This window comes from Corylus avellana, chromosome 8 (assembly GCF_965113065.1).
Source record: "Corylus avellana chromosome 8, dhCorAvel1.hap1.2, whole genome shotgun sequence".
NCBI lineage: Eukaryota > Viridiplantae > Streptophyta > Magnoliopsida > Fagales > Betulaceae > Corylus > Corylus avellana.
Genome location: NC_142497.1, coordinates 11,179,857 through 11,198,904, shown reverse-complemented (window position 1 = coordinate 11,198,904; position 19,048 = coordinate 11,179,857). Strand labels below are relative to the sequence as shown.

General features: G+C 35.9%; 2 protein-coding genes and 2 pseudogenes across 2 annotated transcripts; 2 read left to right on the top strand and 2 right to left on the bottom strand.

Moving 5' to 3' along the window:
* Positions 1-8: 8 nt before the first annotated feature.
* On the top strand, positions 9-2,991 carry LOC132163209 (replication factor-A carboxy-terminal domain protein). Its single transcript, XM_059573414.2, has 3 exons — positions 9-199; positions 389-509; positions 2,524-2,991. The coding sequence occupies exons 1-3, from the start codon at positions 11-13 to the stop codon at positions 2,694-2,696; spliced, it is 483 nt and encodes a 160-aa protein (XP_059429397.1). The 5' UTR covers positions 9-10; the 3' UTR covers positions 2,697-2,991.
* Positions 2,992-3,083: 92 nt separating this feature from the next.
* Positions 3,084-6,320, bottom strand: LOC132163207 (serine carboxypeptidase-like). The gene is made up of 9 exons (XM_059573409.2): positions 5,816-6,320; positions 5,008-5,176; positions 4,711-4,830; positions 4,427-4,570; positions 4,186-4,336; positions 4,020-4,108; positions 3,655-3,913; positions 3,394-3,527; positions 3,084-3,298 (listed from the first exon to the last, which is right to left on the bottom strand). The coding sequence occupies exons 1-9, from the start codon at positions 6,175-6,177 to the stop codon at positions 3,176-3,178; spliced, it is 1,551 nt and encodes a 516-aa protein (XP_059429392.2). The 5' UTR covers positions 6,178-6,320; the 3' UTR covers positions 3,084-3,175.
* A 2,215-nt stretch (positions 6,321-8,535) lies between these two features.
* On the top strand, positions 8,536-10,578 carry LOC132162932 (putative prolyl 4-hydroxylase 12; annotated as a pseudogene).
* A 2,717-nt stretch (positions 10,579-13,295) lies between these two features.
* Positions 13,296-16,365, bottom strand: LOC132162931 (protein FAR-RED IMPAIRED RESPONSE 1-like; annotated as a pseudogene).
* Between the last annotated feature and the right edge of the window lie 2,683 nt (positions 16,366-19,048).

Sequence of the window (19,048 nt, the reverse complement as noted above, 5' to 3'; positions counted from 1 at the left end):
TAAAGAAGCAATGGAAGGTGACAAACCCACAGCACTAATGTGTACAGTGCTAGCGATAGACCACACCAGCTTCTGCTACAGGGTCTGCTCGGTCTGCGAGAGGACTCTCCCTGACAATCCCACTTCTTTCTGCAAATTCTGCAATTTCAACGCTTTCAACTCCGCCTCCACCGGTTCCAAACGCCTCTTCCGCGTCTTGGTAAGTAACCCCGCCCCTCCCCTCCCACCGAAAGAAATTCCAGTTTGTTCCAGAGAAAGTATTTTCTAGAGAAAATTTGGGGGAAGATTTCAGTTAGTAGGAATGGGGGCCTCTGGAACTGGAAATGGGGAAATGGGCTTCCTATTTTGCCTTTTTTAATATCTGGGTTTTGTTGGTTTGGTTTGGTAGATATCAATAGCATCAGATACAAAGGTATTCACGGTGATATGCTTTGATAGGGCAGCTAAAGTTCTCTTTGGGTGCTCTGCTGATGAGTTCTTTGACTTCGCCAAGCTTCATCCTTTTGCTGGTAACCTCCATTCCTAATGAAACTTTTATCATCAACGCATTAATCATTTTGATTAAGATTTTGGGTTATTGTGTGTAAGGAAGCATTTTTAAGGTGAAGTGAAATAATTTCTCTAGGAAGTAGGGCTGTATAGGCGGCGGAGGTCAGCTGTTCTTGTCCTTAACCGCTAATTGCCCTGCCTTAGAGCATTCTTAATAGAGGAGTCAAATTTTTATGCAAAATGACTTTTTAAAACTCACTTTTATCTAGTTTAGCTAATGAATTTTTAAGTGCATTCACATCCGATTAGCTATATTTTTATTATATCATTTAAATATTATTAAAAGTGAGAAAAATTTTGGAAAAAAGAGGACATGTAAGAGAAAAAATAGGAAAAGTTTCGGGAAAAAGAGAACATGCAGAGAAAAAATAGGAAAATATTTGGAAAAAAGAGAAAAAAGGTGAAAGAAACAATAAAAAATAAAATGGCTCCCTTTAAAAATGCTGCTACATTTAGCTTTTTTTTTAGCTCTTGCAATCAAATATCTATTTTATATTTTCTTTTGGCTAATCCAATGTAGGAGGTTTTTTAAACATTTGAAGAGCCATTTTAGATAAAAGTAACATTTGACTCTTCCATTGAAAATGCTCTTAGGCAATTAGCCGTTTTGAGTAACCATTAACCACACCGCCTAAACGGTTAGCGGCAACATGGTAACTGCTTGTCAAGTATGGGTGTTTTGGGCACTGTTTTTCGATTGTTTTGGGCCTGTTTTAATATTTTGGTATGAAACCCTATACCAAAATAACGTCATTTTGTGATTATATATATAAGGATAGGTGGTTCCGACTACCCTACCATTGCTAAGTGCTAACTGCACTGCATTGCTCTAAGCGGTTAGCGGTTACGGACGATTAATGGTTAATAACTGCCCGTCTGTACAATCATATTAACATGTAGCCGCTTGAATGGTTTTGTCTAATATATGGTTGATTTGATGATAGGAAATCATGCTGAAACATAAGTCCTTTATTCTGTTTTCTTGTTTGAGCTTTCCATATTCGGTATTCCGTTTCCTTCTTTTTTTTGTTTTTTGTCAATCTAATGGAACTTTTTACCCTCTGTTTGACTGGTGAGGAGATGCGGTGAAAGAAAAGATATTTATGCTTTTGAAGCTTAGTGCTTAGATATATCACTATTCTACTTAGTTGTGATGTCTGGGACAATTTGTTGTTTCCCCATTCATCATAGTTTACATTCATATTCAAGCAAATTGCTCCGTGAGGCATCAGTCGCAGAAGTCTTGCATGATAGTTCCAATGACTTTAACCTCGTTAGCATATTCCTGTCTTAGAAGATTTTTTTTTTTAGCGATATAACCATTACATTAAAACAAAATAACACTACAAAAGAATGGGGAGGGAACCCCAACAAACACCTCAAAAACAGTCATTATAATGCATGAAATTAAGAGTACAAATAAAACTAAGGGATCCAAACAGATTCGGGTCACCTTGATGGCGGTGGTATGTAATGTAGTCCAATGAATGGACCACCAAAAACAGGGTGTACTGACAATGATTGTGATGAAATGGTTCATGAAGATCACTTTTTTTGCATCTTTGGACAAAAGAGCATTCTTTGCGGCAACTTCAGACAAAAGAGAGAACTGTTCCCGCTTTATTGAGAAAGAAGGTGGGGATGTGACTTAAATAATAAGCCAATAAGCGGAGTTCATAGTCCACATGAAAAGAAGAAAAGAGAGAAGAGAAGGTAGAAGAGGAAGAGAGGGGCAGGGAGGGAGGGAGAGAGAAGCCTCTCTCTCCCTCCCTCCCATCTTCTTGATGGGGGTTTCAAAGGGAGGAGTCTGTTTTGGGGGAGAGTGTTTTTCCTTACATCTTAACCTACTTAATGCTTAGAATATGGCAACTAAAGTTTTAGTTGTGAAATATTAATTCTTGTGTCTCAGAAAATTTGGTAATTGGGGTGCTCTGTATATGACCCAATGTCCTGATCTTTTGGACTTTTGTGCAGCGGTTTCTGCTAATAGAGTTCTGGAGGGAGAGATGTTCAGAATGACACTGTCCAAATCAAAGGGTGGCAATGCACAACATCTGCGAGTTGCATCGGTGGTTCCTTTGAGATCTGGATTTCTCCCTGCAATTCAGTCTTTAAGGGAATTGTATGGTGAACGAGTTGGTTCTTAACAGTTCTCTTCAGTTATGTATCCAACTTTCAGTACTCTACCCAGAAGGCTCCTGTAATTTCCCAATGGAATAGTTTGTGGAAGCAGATCTTCCAAATTCAGGTTCCATCTCCTAACATCATCCACTGTTTCCTAATAATTAGATCAATTATTACTAAAATTTTCTAATGATGCTGGAATTTCCAAGCTCTCATTTTATATCCAGGCCTATTATGCAGTTTGTCATATTACAGTGTATGATGGTTATGGTAGAAGAATTGAATATCATATGATGGTAAACATGTATTCACTGTATATTTATATTTGTGGAACCATCGTTCATTGGACTCCATTTGAGGGAGAAAATCTTTCAGGAGTATTTGAAAACAAGCCCTTTGAGATCACTGGAGGACAAACATATTGTAATTATTTCTGAAATCCATAAATTTGAAATAATTTAGACATTTGCTAAAGAAGAGGATGTTGGCTTCACAGAGGCCATCACTGTGGAGCAACCCTTTCTTTTGTCTCAGTCATGGCAAGTTTCCCTTGCATCCAGCTCATGAGCATCTCTAATGAAGCTTTCGGCTGATCCATTGGAACCATATGACCAGCATCATGGACCTGCATATTGTTAGGACCAGAGTTGCTTACGTTAGAATACAATAGAGACAGAAAGAGAGAGAGAGAGAGTGAGAGAGAGAGTGAGAGAGAGAGACCTTGAGGAAACTGAGAGGACCATGGCTGTTTAGCAATCCTGCTTCTGCACCGTCAACTAAAAATGGAACGGTTGCAGATGCCCCGAACTGTTTCTGTCCAGACCATTCCATGGCATGAACCCACCTTGAATTCCCTGCCAAAAAGAGAGACAAACCAAGAGTACAAGCTCAGCATTTTTAGAGACGGGGTCGGAGGAATTTCTACTACCCAGTTTACAGAAAAGTTATATCGTCAAGTAAATAAGTTATGTAGAGGCTTACCGAGCCAGTTGCAAATGAGATCATACTCCCCAGCATACACAAGAAGCTTGATTCCATCCTCCAGAAGAGCAGGAATACCCACTTCAAGATTCTTCATCCAATCCACAAGCATGGCTTCATATACCTGGCTACTGCATGAAACAAATTCTATGTCCCCAACTCCTAGAGAGTCCCTCACCGTCTTCTGGTTCAGGAATGTCTCCATGTTGGAGAAGTCATAACACAAATCTCCCTCGCATTTCTTTCTAATATCATAGTACTGCAGGCAGATCAAAGATTAAACAAAATTTCTCATCAAAGTTGAAATTGCGTTTTTGCTCTCTCATGAATTATGAAATGACATTTGGTGTTTTGTGCTCTCTTACATTTATATCACCCGCGATGTTCATGATCTGGTTGAATATGTTATTGCAAACAACGTACGAATCCACACAATCACCTCCACCTTCACTACCTGACAATGCTAGCAGAGTCATATGATGTTTGAATATACAAATAATTTACAAAGAATATACGAATTAGAAGAATTACCACATTTTTTAATCGCCTGTGCACACTGTGGAAGCAACTTGTTAATCTTATCGTAATCAGATTTCTTAATTATCCCCATATCCAATGCATAATCAGTGTATGCTTGGTACTGGATTTCAGGATTCGTCAGCCCATTACCAATGGCAAATCCCTGTTAAACATCCAATTATAAGGCAAAAATCAAGAACAAACCAACAAATTTATTCGGGTCAGGTTAAATCTGAGAGATGGATATGGATACCTTGAGATTGATATGAATTCCTTCCTTTGCTTTGTTTCCCTGATGAACCCGAGAAGCAAATGCTGGAATGTAGTGTCCAGCGTATGATTCTCCAGTTATGTAGAAATCATTTTTGGCAAACTGAGGATGCTCTGCGAAAAATGCCTGACAGAATTATGAACAAAATTAAGCTCAGAAGTCAGAATCCTCTCAATCATATTAAGCATGATTTTGGTTTTTTGTTTTGTTTTTTTTTTTCTTGTGTATAGAAATTTGAAGAAGATTAGCTGCAGAAGCAAAGAGACCTGCAAAAAGTCATACAAGTCATTGCTGACGCCCCCTTCATCATGCCGAAGATCTTCGTCATCACTAGTATAGCTAAAACCGGTTCCAACAGGCTGATCAACAAAGATAAGGTTCGATGTCTGCCAAACCACAGTAAAATAGTAGAATAAATAATCTATTAGAGTTTGCATTAAAAAGGTAGCAGTTTACTTGAGTAAATCTATCAATGAAACATTAATTTCATGGTACGAGGTTCTTGTCACAAGCAAAGGAGAGTATTTATGAATTAAATAATTACTATTTATTATTATTACTACCTTGTCCCAGCCATAGTTGTTCCATACAAGAGACAAGTTTTTTGCAATTTGAAAAGGACCATTTTCATAGAACACCGCCAGCTCGCTGCTACACCCTGGCCCTCCAGTCAGCCATATCACAACTGGGTCGTTCTTTCTGTTCCTTGATTCAAAGAACAAGTAGAACATTCTGCAAATAATCATCGAGGGAGATAATTTTACAACTTTTCCCAAAAACAACAGCTTAAAACCATATATATATATAGTTTAGTCCCAAAAAACTACTATCACATTTCATATTTTATTCTTCCAAACTTTAAAAACCGACATCGGGCATGTCAAATTAGATACTTTTGTATTTTTCTCTCTAAAATAGCCTTTAAGTTATTAAAAAAAAAAAACTGAAAATCCTATAATAAGGTGACCCTTTTCATATTACTCTCCTCATTTTTTTTTTTTTTTTTTTTTTTTTTTTTTTTTTTATAAAAAAAAAAGGCGGTTTTTTTAATAACTTCAAGGGTAATTTCGGGAGAAAATTATTCTAATTTGATGCATGGTCAACAATTTAAGGTGTAAATGAAAATGTGAATAGGATCCTCTCACGGATCTAGTTAGGCCAATAATTTTAAAAGTGGGACAAAATTGTCCTCATTATTATAAAAAGTGGGTAACCTAATCGGTTCCCCTCCATTATGCTAGTTTGAGGGTAAAGTATATTTTTCCATTAAAAAAAAAAAAAAACAGATGAACTTCTTTAATTAAGAAGCTCTTCCAAGAAACCATCATCTAAATAGTATATATGGAATATGGTGAACAATTACAGGCATACCTTGCGGCTTTAGAATGAGGAAGACGATAGTAACCAGCATGGTGGCCAAGTTCTTCAGATGAAGGGCCAGAGTAATCGAGATGAGGGAAATTAAAACGCTTCTCAACAATCTTGGGGGCCAGAAATGAAGGGTCAGGGGCCGCAGAGTTGAAGGGTTCCTTGGGGAACAAGTTGAGGTCTCTGATAAGCTTTTCTGCTTGCAGCTTGGGGAAAGAGGCAGTTGAAGATAGGTGAAGGTGGTTGTTGGGATATGTTGCAGAGAAGATTAATGGCAAACTGCTGAGAAGAAGCAAGAAAATAGAGGGAGAGAATGATGATGATGATGATGATGCCATTGCTCTGTATCCAAAATTAGTCTCCATTGGCCGGGGATTTATACTGACTTTTTTTTTTTTTTTTTGCTTTTCTTTTTGGATGAATAAATTTATGGTGATTGCTGCCAACAGACTTGGCTGATAAGGCAGGAAGAAAGGTGGAGTAGAAACTGTCTAATGCAGAGAGAGAGAGAGAGAGAGAGTGAGAGAGAGATTAGGAAAGAGAAAAGAAAAGGTTTAAGTGGGATTAAAAAGTTTACGGCAATGGGAAGTTGAATTTGAGCAAGAAACGACCGTTACCTTTCTCTCTGTCTCTTGTCCGTTTGTGTTAAAATTTGAATTAAAGTCTCAAGATGAAGAAAAGACACTGAAAGGAGAATACAAAAAGGAAGGTTAGTTTTTCAAGCCGATCTTTGCACTTTATCAAACACCTAATCTAAGTAGTTACTGGAATGATGGGACAATACAATCTACTCATATTTATAATGAAATTTACACCATTTAAAATAAAAATTCTTGAACTATATATATATATATATATATATGAATTTATCACATTTGAATATCATATCAATATATTTAGAGCAATGCTAGAAACTACAATTTTATTGACAACGCTGATGTGACAATCTCAACTAACTTTTAAACAAGTCATTGTTATAAGAATAATTTACTAAATAGCATTACTCTTATTCTTAGGTTAAGAATAAAAATACAAGTTTATGAATTGAATATACCTATTATTTGTATTCATTTTATCACATCGACTGATGTAGCATGAGTTGAATCGTCACCTAAAAAAAATAGAGGCATACTACACATCATTCTTTTAACTTTTTTTTTTTTTTTTTTTTCTTTTCACTAAAATTCAATGGTAGATTCATGTATGGAGATAGTTAAAAGAATAATTTTTATTTTATATATATATATTGCCCTCCGTGGCACCATTGACAGTTCATTTACCCTCCGTGGCACCATTGGCATTTGTCAGTTACAGTTCATTTGCCCTCGGGCACCATTTACCGTTCATTGAAGTCTGCTAGGTCATCATGGCACAGTGATACTACAGTGCCTGCCGACACTACAGTATTTACTTTTACTATTAAGTTTTCTGATGTAATTTTATTTACCCGCTAGACTCTGTCTATAAAAGGACAAGTCCCCTTCATTATAAGGCAAAAACTTTTAGCCCAAACACCTAAAATCTCTCTGCAACTATCTTGTTGCTTTTTACTTGTAATCCTTCCTACTCTTGTGTAACTTCACTACTTCCACTTTTACATTTGAATTTATAAATACTCTTGCTAATTAAATCCTTTGATATCTTTCCATTAGCTATTTGTTTTATTTCTCTCTTACCCTTTTTATATGCTCCAATCTTGTGCTTACTCTGGAAAATCTTGCATTATGTTTATTTTAATTGCATATACCTCCTACATTGATGGTTTTACTGCTTTATTTTCATTTATTTTTTATTAGTTATTTTCATTTATCTTCTATTTGGTATCATATATATATAACTTTTTATCTCCATCAATTTGTGCTGCATAAATAGTATGGAGTATGATAAAATGAGTATAAAGTTTTTTAAGAATTATTATTTGAATTGATTTATTTAAAAATCAAACTTTAATAAAGAATATAATAACATCATTTTTTTTTTTTTTTTTTTGTGTGTGTTTATTGGTATGATCGGTTAGGAGTGGATTTTCTCAACTGTCAATTGGAAGTTGGGCGAGATCAATGTTTTCCAGACTTGAAAGTATCGCCAAAAGTGGGGTCCATAAATATCTTTTATCCACATAAATTCCGTGTGTACTGTTTTTAAGGCGCTGTTGTTGTACACGCAACATTATTTTCCCACGCACTTCGCTTAACTTTTTGTTCAACTACCGCAGCGCCTACGACGATGACATTTGCAGCCCTCTTTCTCCGGGCACTTTATTCAAAAAAAAAAAAAAAAAAAAACTTGTATTTGTGGAGAAAGAGAGAGAGGAAGACTCCTCGTATCAATAACTTGCATCCAAACTTTTGTCCAAATCTGGCCAGTTCGTGTCTTCCGACAACAATAGTTTTATAAATCACAAAAAGACAAATTAATAATTGCCGTAAAAGCATTGAGTAATTTTAGATGGCATATTTGTATATTACTTGTGTTTCACTGAGAATGATGTGGCTATTAAAATTGAAAAATGTTAAAGGCACAACACAAACCCAATTCAGGGCCAACTTCTTTCCTACGTGTCATTTTTTTTTTAAAAAAATAAAAGTTTGAATTTTAAACCACACACATCGTCTTTTCCCCTTTCAGAATCCAAAAATCCTCTCTCAGTCTCTCGCTCTCCCTCCCGCGCTCATCCTCTTTCTCCTCCGGCGAGTTCTTCGGCCACTGGCGAAGCTGTCCGAATGTCGCTCCTATCTCTCTCACTCTGGCGCAAGGTTTCGTCTCTATCTCTCTCACTCCGACGACGTCTACAGCCACCGGCGAAGCTCCTGTCTCTCTCACTCCGGCGAAGCCGAAGGCTTTCTCTCTCCTCCACCGGCGGTAAGTAATCCCTCTCTCTCCTCCACGTGCAAAATCTAGGGCTTTTTGAACACTATTGCCTGCTAGAATAGTGTGTTAGATTTTTGTGTATTCAGATTTTTGAACACTATTGGCTGCTGTTTTTTAAACATTATTGGGTTAGGGTTTTTATTTCTTTTTTCATTGGTTAAGGCTGTGTTTGTTCATGCCCTAGAAAAATAGTTTTTGGTTTGAATTTCATGGTGAAATGTCGAAGCATTGAAGAATAGACCTTTGAAGAATTTCGAACATAATAGGGCTTTAGTGTATTTAGAGTTTAGATTTTGGGTTTAGATTTTTGTGTATTTAGGGTTTAGATTTCTGTTCTTTGAAGAATTTCTATTCTTGCACTGCCATCTTCTTGTAAATGAAACTGTTTATTTCATATTACTTGCTTGGATTTTTCATATGAATGGTAATGGGATTGATTATTTTGCATGCAATTGGTGTCCAAATGGCCATTTAGTATCTGCACTAGAAGATGTAGGAGGTTTGATTTAACATCGAAAGCCCTTATTGCTCTGTTCAAATCAAATTTTTAGACTTATGGTACTGTTCATTGTTCTAAGGATAAACTTGTTTTATCATTTAAATTGATCAACTTACTAAAGAATTTCACAATATGTCCTTCAATTACACCAGTAATGGTATACTTCTGTAGTGAGTTATCCTAGTTTTTCTATTTATCAACAACCAGTAATGGTTATATGTACAAAACACTTGATTAGTAGTAATAGTTGCATCAACATTGTACTGCTGTATAAATAATCTCATTAAGAGCTTGTTATGGTTATATTTCAGATTTGCTACATATATAGTGCTTGATGATAGTATTGATGAAGTTGGATTCCCTGCTTTTACATCTTTCTATATCATCTGAAGTAAATAGTTCACTCTCTAAATTTTTTGCAACTCTTGATAGTTAAACTTGATTATGTATGTTGTACTTAATCTACTCGCTTATATATTGAAATCCATTATGATGTATATCTTTATAGTTTTACCTGATGTGTCATTCTCCTTCAGAGAACAGCATGCCCTTACAGGTTATGCATTTTGGGATCGAAGAGGTTGATCAGAACTACGATTATTTTGGTAACAAATCCACATTAGAATTAACCAAGCCTTTGATGGCAATAGTTGTTTTGTACCTCTCAAATGCCACACGGGGTGGTGAGATTCTCTTTCCTGAGTCAGAGGTGAGAGATAAACGATATTAAAACTTATTGTATTAATTATCATTTCTAGGTCATGAATTCACAACTGCTTATTAACTGCTGCTGAAACTTTCTCAGCTGGGTAAGATTTGGTCCAATTGTACAAAGAGTAGTAGCATCCTGAGACCTATTAAAGGGAATGCTATTCTATTTTTCACTCTTCATCCTAATGCATCTCTTGACAAGAGTAGCTCCCATGCCTAGATGCCCTGTCCTTGAGGGGGAAATGTGGTATGCCACCAAATTGCTCCACATAAGATCTATTAGTGGGGAAAAAGTTTCACCTGAAGTGGATGGCATTGAATGCACGGATGAAGATGAACATTGTCCAGGGTGGGCTGCCATTGGGGAATGTCAAAGAAATCCTATATTCATGATTGGTTCTCCTGATTATTATGGGACATGTAGGATAAGTCCCCCCCCCCCCCCCCCCCCCCCCCCCCAATTTGGAGCTAATGTTACATTCTTTTACTTGATACATAGTAAGCTATTGAGCTTGCGTAACTTAATAAGATATTGCTGATGGTGGAGAAATTGATTAGTAACAACACTATGAATGTTGTGAATAAAAATGTACCAATATGAATATCTCTGTTATTACTTTGGTTTTCTATGTATCTCTCAGTTTTTTGGACTGTTTCAAAGTTGATTGTTGCTTTCTGGATTTAACATTAGTAAAATAAAATTTTTGTTATAAAAAAAATATTTTCTTTTATCAGGGGAAAAGAAACTTACTAGATGACAACGTAAGAGTATTCTACATCAATTGCAGTACATTCGGTTAGGTTGGTTATGGTCTTTTGTGCAAATGTTTTTTTTTTTTCGCAATATTGGGAAGAGAGGTGTGGACACTTTATTGTAGTTTCGGCCAATGTAATTTATAATGCATAGTATTGGAGCTGAATTCCAATTTGCAGTAGATAGAATGATAGGTATATGGGAAGTAATTGGCGTATGGGTGTATTTTATTGTCCCTTCACTTCATCTGCATTCCATGGTCCCTTCCATGCAGCTAAACTTAATCACTGTTGTGACTCACAGGTGTCAAGGACCATGAATTTTTGGAAAAACATATGGATGTTTCTTATATTAGATAAACAATGTATTGATGCTAATAGTACACAGACAACTATATTCTGATTTTTTGTGTCAAAACATATAAAATTCTTGTTATCAAAGAAGGGTCTACTTGACCTTACTCAGTAGTTTATCATTTAGTTAAATTGTGTTAGTTCTTCCAGAGACGATTGCATGACATATGTTGAATGCCTTTAAATGTTTGTAAGCACTGATATAATCTCTATTCTAAAACATCTTTCTATAAAGGCATAACAATGAGTGGAAAAACATGCAATCAGTATGTTGAATCTCAAAACAAATGATATTTTCATATCCTCACTCCTATGTTTGGAGCTATCATTCCTTTCATTCATTTTTTATCCTCTGCAAATCAATATGATTGAATTGTGTCAGGAAAAGTTAATTACTATGGAGATAGAGGAAGCATAAGTGGTTGAAAATTTTGAATTGACTTATTACGTACAATTGAAGTCCGAGGAGAAGTGATGCTTTCCAGTAGTTTTTTTTTTTTTGGCATCTCTTTCATATATAGTTTTAGAAATTGAATGTAGACCACACCTCATGAAACAAAGATTATTAGTTTAAATATTCCCTTCCCCCTCTCCTTGGGACCAAGACCACACCTCATGAAACAAAGATTATTAGTTTAAATATTCCCTTCCCCCTCCCCTTGGGGCCAATTACTTATGTTAAAAAAAAAAAAAAAAGGTTTAGATAGCTTATTGCTGTATTTTTTCCATGGGGAAAGCATGTTTGCCAAGTGGTTAATATGGTTGTAAGCAATCTTGTCATTGGAGAGGCAAGAAACTTCCACAGGAACTGGCCTACTGAGATGAGATGGTTCTTTAGCACCGAATTACCTCAAAATTTAATGTTTTTGGGTGTTTTTTGCAGACGGTAATGAAATGTCGCATGGCTCCCCAAGGAACCAAAATTGTAATGACACGAGTGTCTAAATATATCTTTGCACAAAATTTAGGACCTGCAAATGCGCCCATCTACATTTTCTTATAAAATACTCCATTTTGTTACAACCTAATTCTCAAGGACATACACGCTGTTTTTCAGCAAGATAAAATTTTAACTTAATACTTGAGACAACTCTAACCTTTCCCGCATATGCAAAACAAACATAAAATAGAAAACTAGAAATAATAGATACATTAGATGCCACATTAATATATAATTGTGAAGACGAAAAAAATATAGACACTAAAACAACAATAACCCTACTAAAACCCACTGCCCCAAATTCACTATTTTTCCTAAAGCTACATTCAGTTTCCAAATATAAAGAAACAAATCCTCAAAGAACCATACATCATAGACGTATAGTGACAAAGATCAATCGGACCAAAAACCAATACTTGAATAACTAAATCTACCTACACCATCATTTGCACGTTATAACTACAAATTAACAAACACTTTCACTATCTAAAACAACCAGCAACCCATAAATCCAACTTCCCCCAAAAATAAATGAACAAAAAATCGAAGAACCCTATAAAAAACTTTCATAAACAGCAAGAAATATGCAATAAACATAAATGACAAAAAAGAAAAAAAAAAAAGGAATTTGAAGCTACTAGCCCACCTCGAACCGAATGTTCTTATAGACAAGCTCTTCCACGTTGCTCCCAACACAATCCTTTTAAAGAGCTACATGGCAACTTCCCAAAAAGACAGTTACATGACAATTCCCTAAAAAATATGCCAACATCAAAGGTATAAACTATATTAAATTTTACACGCTCTTGGACATAATGACATGTATTAGAGAGCGGATACTTGAAAGCTTATCACTAGTAATCGTAGGCAAGTATTGTCGATGGTTGATAACGGCATAAATTTCATTGAAGATGGGCTGCACATGCATTGCAATCATTGGGTCTGTTGGGATTATAGCATTGGCGACGCTTATCATCCAACCAAATGTGTGAGGCATATTGATATTGATACCGTAGGCTAGATGCCGCAAAAGGTGAAGCAACACTACTTGGATCAAATGAAGAGGATATATAGACAATATATGCTGTAGATCAACCTAAATAAGGAAAAAAAAAAAAAACCTTTAAGGCAACTTCTTTTAAATATATAACATTAATAACTAAGATAACATGATGAATTTATAAACCTGAGAGCATAGCCAGTATACAATAGACACATCACATCTTCGAAAGGCTGGGACGAAGGCTTCTTCATATTTGTGTTGGCTGATCAATTTTGACAACTCAGACATTGGATTAACCATGGTTGCTGTCACATTGATGGAACCATACATAATAAATTAAACAAATGAAAAATCATATTTGAGCAAATGATATGTGCACCTAAAATAAGGTAAATCGTCATATTAATCACCTGTGTTGGATGAGGCAATGAAGTTTGAGAAGTGTTGAGGTCATCTTGAGCTAGGTTATGTACCTTATTCTTTTTCCCCTTCTTGTTGACAGTGTTCTCGCCCTGTTGCTTATTTCGTCCTTGAAATTTCTTACCTTGTGACTTTTTGGTCACTTTTTCTATAACTAGGACCATTCGTAGGAAGCGTGGTCTCCCTTTCTTTGTAGCCTTAACAGGAGTAAGCACCTTCTCACCTTGCACCGTAGTGCCCTCATTACTTAAAATTACCTCATCACAAGTTGGAATGACTTCATCACATTGAGTGGGCTCAGCCAACGTTAAGGCACGGTATTTCTCCGTTAACATATCAACACTTTTCATCGCTTCCATGAAATATTTCACGTTCTTGGATGTGAGCAATGCTAATTCTTCACAATGCTTGCAAAATTCGTCATACCTCTGGGCATTGGAGTTATTAACCAACACGTCATCACTACTCTTAATCAAAACATGTTTTTGATTTATATCCTTCCTCCATCTATCAAGAATATATCTAGGTGGCAACGTTGTAACCCCACTCGTAAGTAGAACAGAAATAGAATGTTTGCATATGATCCCTCTTACTTCAAACAATACACAAGTACACTTCACTTCAAATTCATCGGTGTTGAAGAAAACACTAAATGTTTTGTTCATCATGCGGTTAACATTAGTTTCAATCACTTGAAACGTAGAAATTGCACCTTCACTTTTTAGAAGACAATTATTAACATTCGAACGTGGCTTAAATTCTGCTTGAACTTCTTTGAATTTTGCATTTGTGTAAGCATCTTGAAACTGCTTCTCTAAAGCAAAGTCTGTTACACAAGGACTCGTGCGATTATAACAATCAAAATCAGCACGTGCCTCCCTCTTAACCATTTTCTTCAAAGCATTATCAAATTGGTCAACAAATTCCTTTAGTGTGGTTTGTGCATGCACGTAATTATCAAAGAAAGAATTCATGCTTTCACTCCGCTGCGTTGTAGTCATTCCCGCCCAAAACGTATCTTTCATATATGCTGGCACCCAAAAAGTCCGCTCAGAATATAACATATTCAACCAGGGTTATTCTGAAGCTCATAACTCTTAATAAACTTTTCCAATTTTCTTCAAAATCATCAACATTGGGAGAGTCATACACACATATATTTAGGGCCATCTTAATGTCATCATAATGCTCATATCCTGAAAGCTTTTCGGGGACTTTTCTCATAATGTGCCATAGACAATATCTATGTCGTGTTTTTGGGAAAACTATCTCAATTGCATTTTTCATTGCCCTATCCTGATCTGTTATAATTGCACTTGGAGCTTTGTAGTTTATGCACTTCAACCATGCTTCAAACAACCAAACAAATGTGTTTGTATCTTCGTTTGAAAACAATTCTGCCCCATAAAGTATAGATTGACCATGATGATTGACTCCTACAAAGGGAGCAAATGGCATATCATACCTATTAGTCAAGTATGTGGTGTCAAATGTAATGACATCCCCAAAATATTCATACAATGCCCTACTTCATGCATCAGCCCAAAACACATTTCGCAACCTACTATCATCATCCATGTCTATCATATAATAGAATCTATCATTCAATTCTCGCATTCTTACGAAATAATCACAAAGGGCCTGACCACCTGAAACAACCCAGGGAAATGCGCTATCACCTCAAAAAGACTAGTCAATTTGGAGCTTCCCTAGAATTCATTATAAAGCCCAGTTTTACCTAGTAACTAGGCAATGTGGGACTTAGCACTCATGACTATCTCTATAAACCACCCACTCTATGTGGGCTTCTTCTCATCTTCCCAATATGGGACCGGGGTGTTACAAACTCCCCCTCTTAAACTCCTGACGTCCTCGTCAGGTCCACGTCATGTAGTGCTCCAGTACCACATGACCTGGTGTTACTAGGTGGCTCTGATACCACTTATAACAACCCAGGGAAAAAGCGCTAGCCATATCTGCGCTATCACCCCAAAATGACTAGTCAATTTGGAGCTTCCCTAGAATTCATTATAAAGCCCAGTTTCACCTAGTAACTAGGCAATGTGGGACTTAGCACTCATGACTATTTCTATAAACCACCTACTCTATGTGGGCTTCTTCTCATCTTCTCAATATGGGACTGGGGTGTTACACCACCTCCTTTTCCAAGCCGAAGCTCTCTTGCCTTGTTAATAAAATTCCGACAATCTCTCTCATCAAAGGGAACATTCTCAAACCCCCCCCCCCCCCCCCCCCCATTTCAACAACCAATGAGTTAAAATTCTTATTCAAATGTATTCTAGCCCTATCATTAAGATCAAGCCTTTTTTTCGCAGCATAATTCATATTCTTATAATACCTATGAAACCTTATTTTTTTTGGGCTTACAGGATGGTTATGCTCAAGCACCACTTTATTCAAATACCACATTCCGTTATCCCATATGCACAACTCCTAGCATTACACTTCGTTCTATTAGTTGCTAATTTGGTCTTTATACCCGTACTTCTGCTGTTTCTTACTTGGCCATCATGCATGCATGTCAGGACCATGTAATATGGATTACCATTTACATTCTTCTTAATAACTCTTTTTAATATGACAAAACCAACTTGCATAGCATACGCCTTATAATATGAAATAACTTCTTCATGTGAATTAAAAGTCATTGACACAACTGGTTCTTCAACTTTTTCATTCCCACCGATCATCTCTGTTTCTTCAAAATTTTCATCTCCATCCAACTCTTCATTCGAACTTTCATCCCCATCCAACTCTTCATCCGAACAAGTGATCCTTAAGACATTTGGTTCTTCAACTTCTTCATCCACATCTATCAAAAAGGGATTCAAAGTTAAAAGCCATCTTGGTGTGTCAAAGCAAAATTATAACCCAAACAAAAGATGAAAAGTCAAACCTATTTGAGGGCAATCTTGCTTCAAAAAATCTTCATAATTTGGAATACGTGTATACAAAGATTCAACTTCACCCTCCTTGTCCATTTAGGTAGCTATAATGAGTAACTTTTCCACTAACCTAATGTATAATTCGAAATATTATTGTATAAGCAGTGTGAACTATAAAAAGCATATAAATAGTAAGAACTTAAATAGGCTTGAAAAGAAAAAAGAAAATGAACTTCATTCCAAGACTTCTCTTGAGAGAGGAGACGATAAAGTGGCAGTTGACAATATTTGATGAGCAAGTAGAAAAACCTTGGTAGTTGACAGAATTGCTATAGGCACTTTTAGGGACATTAGATCAATCTCTCAAGGTTTTTCTACTTGCTCATCAAATTCAAACTTACACCAACCTTGGCTTTTCTGAATGATTTAGGCTTTGAATATTAAAAGAAATAAACTCAATACACCAAGTCAACATAAGGACTTACATTTGACAAACCGCCAGAGAATAATGCAAATGAGAAATCTCTCAAGGTTATGGACCTATGGTCGAGCCAACATGCTTACAGACATTTAAAGGCATTCAACATATGTCATGCAATATTCTCTGGAAGGACTAACACAATTTAACTAAATGATAAACTACTGAGTAAGGTCAAGTAGACCCTTCTTTGATAACAAGAATTTATATGTTTTGACATAAAAAATCAGAATATAGTTGTCTATGTACTATTAGCATCAATACACTATTATCTAATATAAGAAACATCCATATGCTGATAGTCAAACTTAAGCATCATCCAGAACTCGAAAAACCAGGTTGCTTGATACTAAAAGATTTATATGCTCAATGTATCAAGACCTATACCTCACTGGATGAAAGAAAATAAATGGTCTATATTTTCCAAAAATTCATGGTCCTTGACACCTATGAGTCACAACAATGATTAAGTTTAGCTGCGTGGAAGGGACCATGGAATGCATATGAGGTGAAGGGACAGTAAAATACATCCATACGCCAATTACTTCCCATATACCTATCATTCTATCTACTGCAAATTGGAATTTAGCTCCCATACTATGCATTATAAATTACATTGACCGAAACTACAATAAAGTGTCCACACCTCTCTTCCCAATATTGCCAAAAAAAAAAAACATTTGCACAAAAGACCATAACCAACCTAACCGAATGTACTGCAATTGATGTAGAATACTCTTACGTTGTCATCTAGTAAGTTTCTTTTCCCCTAATAAAAGAAAATATTTTTTTTTATAACAAAAATTTTATTTTACTAATGTTAAATCCAGAAAGCAACAATCAACTTTGAAACAGTCCAAAAAACTGAGATATATAGAAAACCAAAGTAATAACAGAGATATTCATATTGGTACATTTTTATTCACAACATTCATAATGTTGTTACTAAAAGAAATAATGCAATACAAGGACTTACATTTGACAAACCGCAGAGAATAATGCAAATGAGAAATTTAACCAAAAACTATCTTTCTCGGGCATGAACAAACACAGCCTCAACCAACGGAAAAAGAAGTAAAAATCCATTCCCAATAATATTCGAAAAACAGAAATCTAAACCCTAAATACACATAAATCTAATACACTATTCTAGCACCCACTACACATAAATCAAAAAGCCCTAGATTTTGAATGTGGAGGAGAGAGAGGGATTACTTACCACCGGTGGAGGAGAGAGAGAGCCTTCGGTTTCGCCGGAGTGAGAGAGAGACAGGAGCTTCGCCGGTGGCTATAAACATCGCCGGAGTGAGAGAGACAGTAAAAGAAACCTTGCGACGGACGGACAGCTTTGCCGGTGCCGAAGAACTCGCCGGAGGAGAGAGAGGGTGAGCGCGGGAGGGAGAGCGAGGGAGTGAGAGAGGATTTCCAGTGGCTGAAGAACTCGCTGGAGGAGAGAGAGGGTGAGCACGGGAGGGAGAGTGAGGGACTGAGAGGGGATTTCCGGTGGCCGATGAACTCGCCGGAGGAGAGAGGGTGAGCACGGGAGGGAGAGCAAGGGAGTGAGAGAGGACTTTTAGATTTCTGAAAATTTGATTTTTAGAGAGCTTTGATTTGGTTTTAATTTTTTTTTTTAAAAAAAAAAAATTACATGACACGTAGGAGAGAAGTTGGCCTTGAGTTGGGTATGTGTTGTGTCCTTATCAAACCTCATTAAAATTACCATTTAATCAAAATTCAATAATGATTAATTACAAGCCCAATGATGATTTTAATAGCCACATCATTTTGGTAGAATATAAGTAAGCCTCTTAGAATTACTTAGAAGCATTCGATAAGATGTTGGTACAATGATTAATTTCTAAATTATATAATAAACACAAATGTATAGATGTGAATTTTGAGATTCATCATTTTCATTTATAAATATAAAAAGAAAAAACAACAATGACAGACAAAATTGTGTCTATATTACCTTTCCTAGACGTCCATCTATCGTACACTAATACTAAATAGTGATTTTTTGACCACTTAATTTTTAAGGAAAATTTTACATATTTCTTCCTCCATCTACAACTTTATTGTTAATGTTTTCCTAAACTATTAATTATATTAATCTCCCTTGTAAACTATAAAAAAATGTCAATGTTCATTTTAAAGCCTGCAAAAACACAAAAATAACCATAAATTTTTTTAAATAAGACAGAATTTTGGTTATGAATTCTAAAAAAAATGAAGAAACCCAAGGGGGTGGATTTTCATTTTTCATTTTTTCAAATAATAATTTTAATATTTTATTTATTT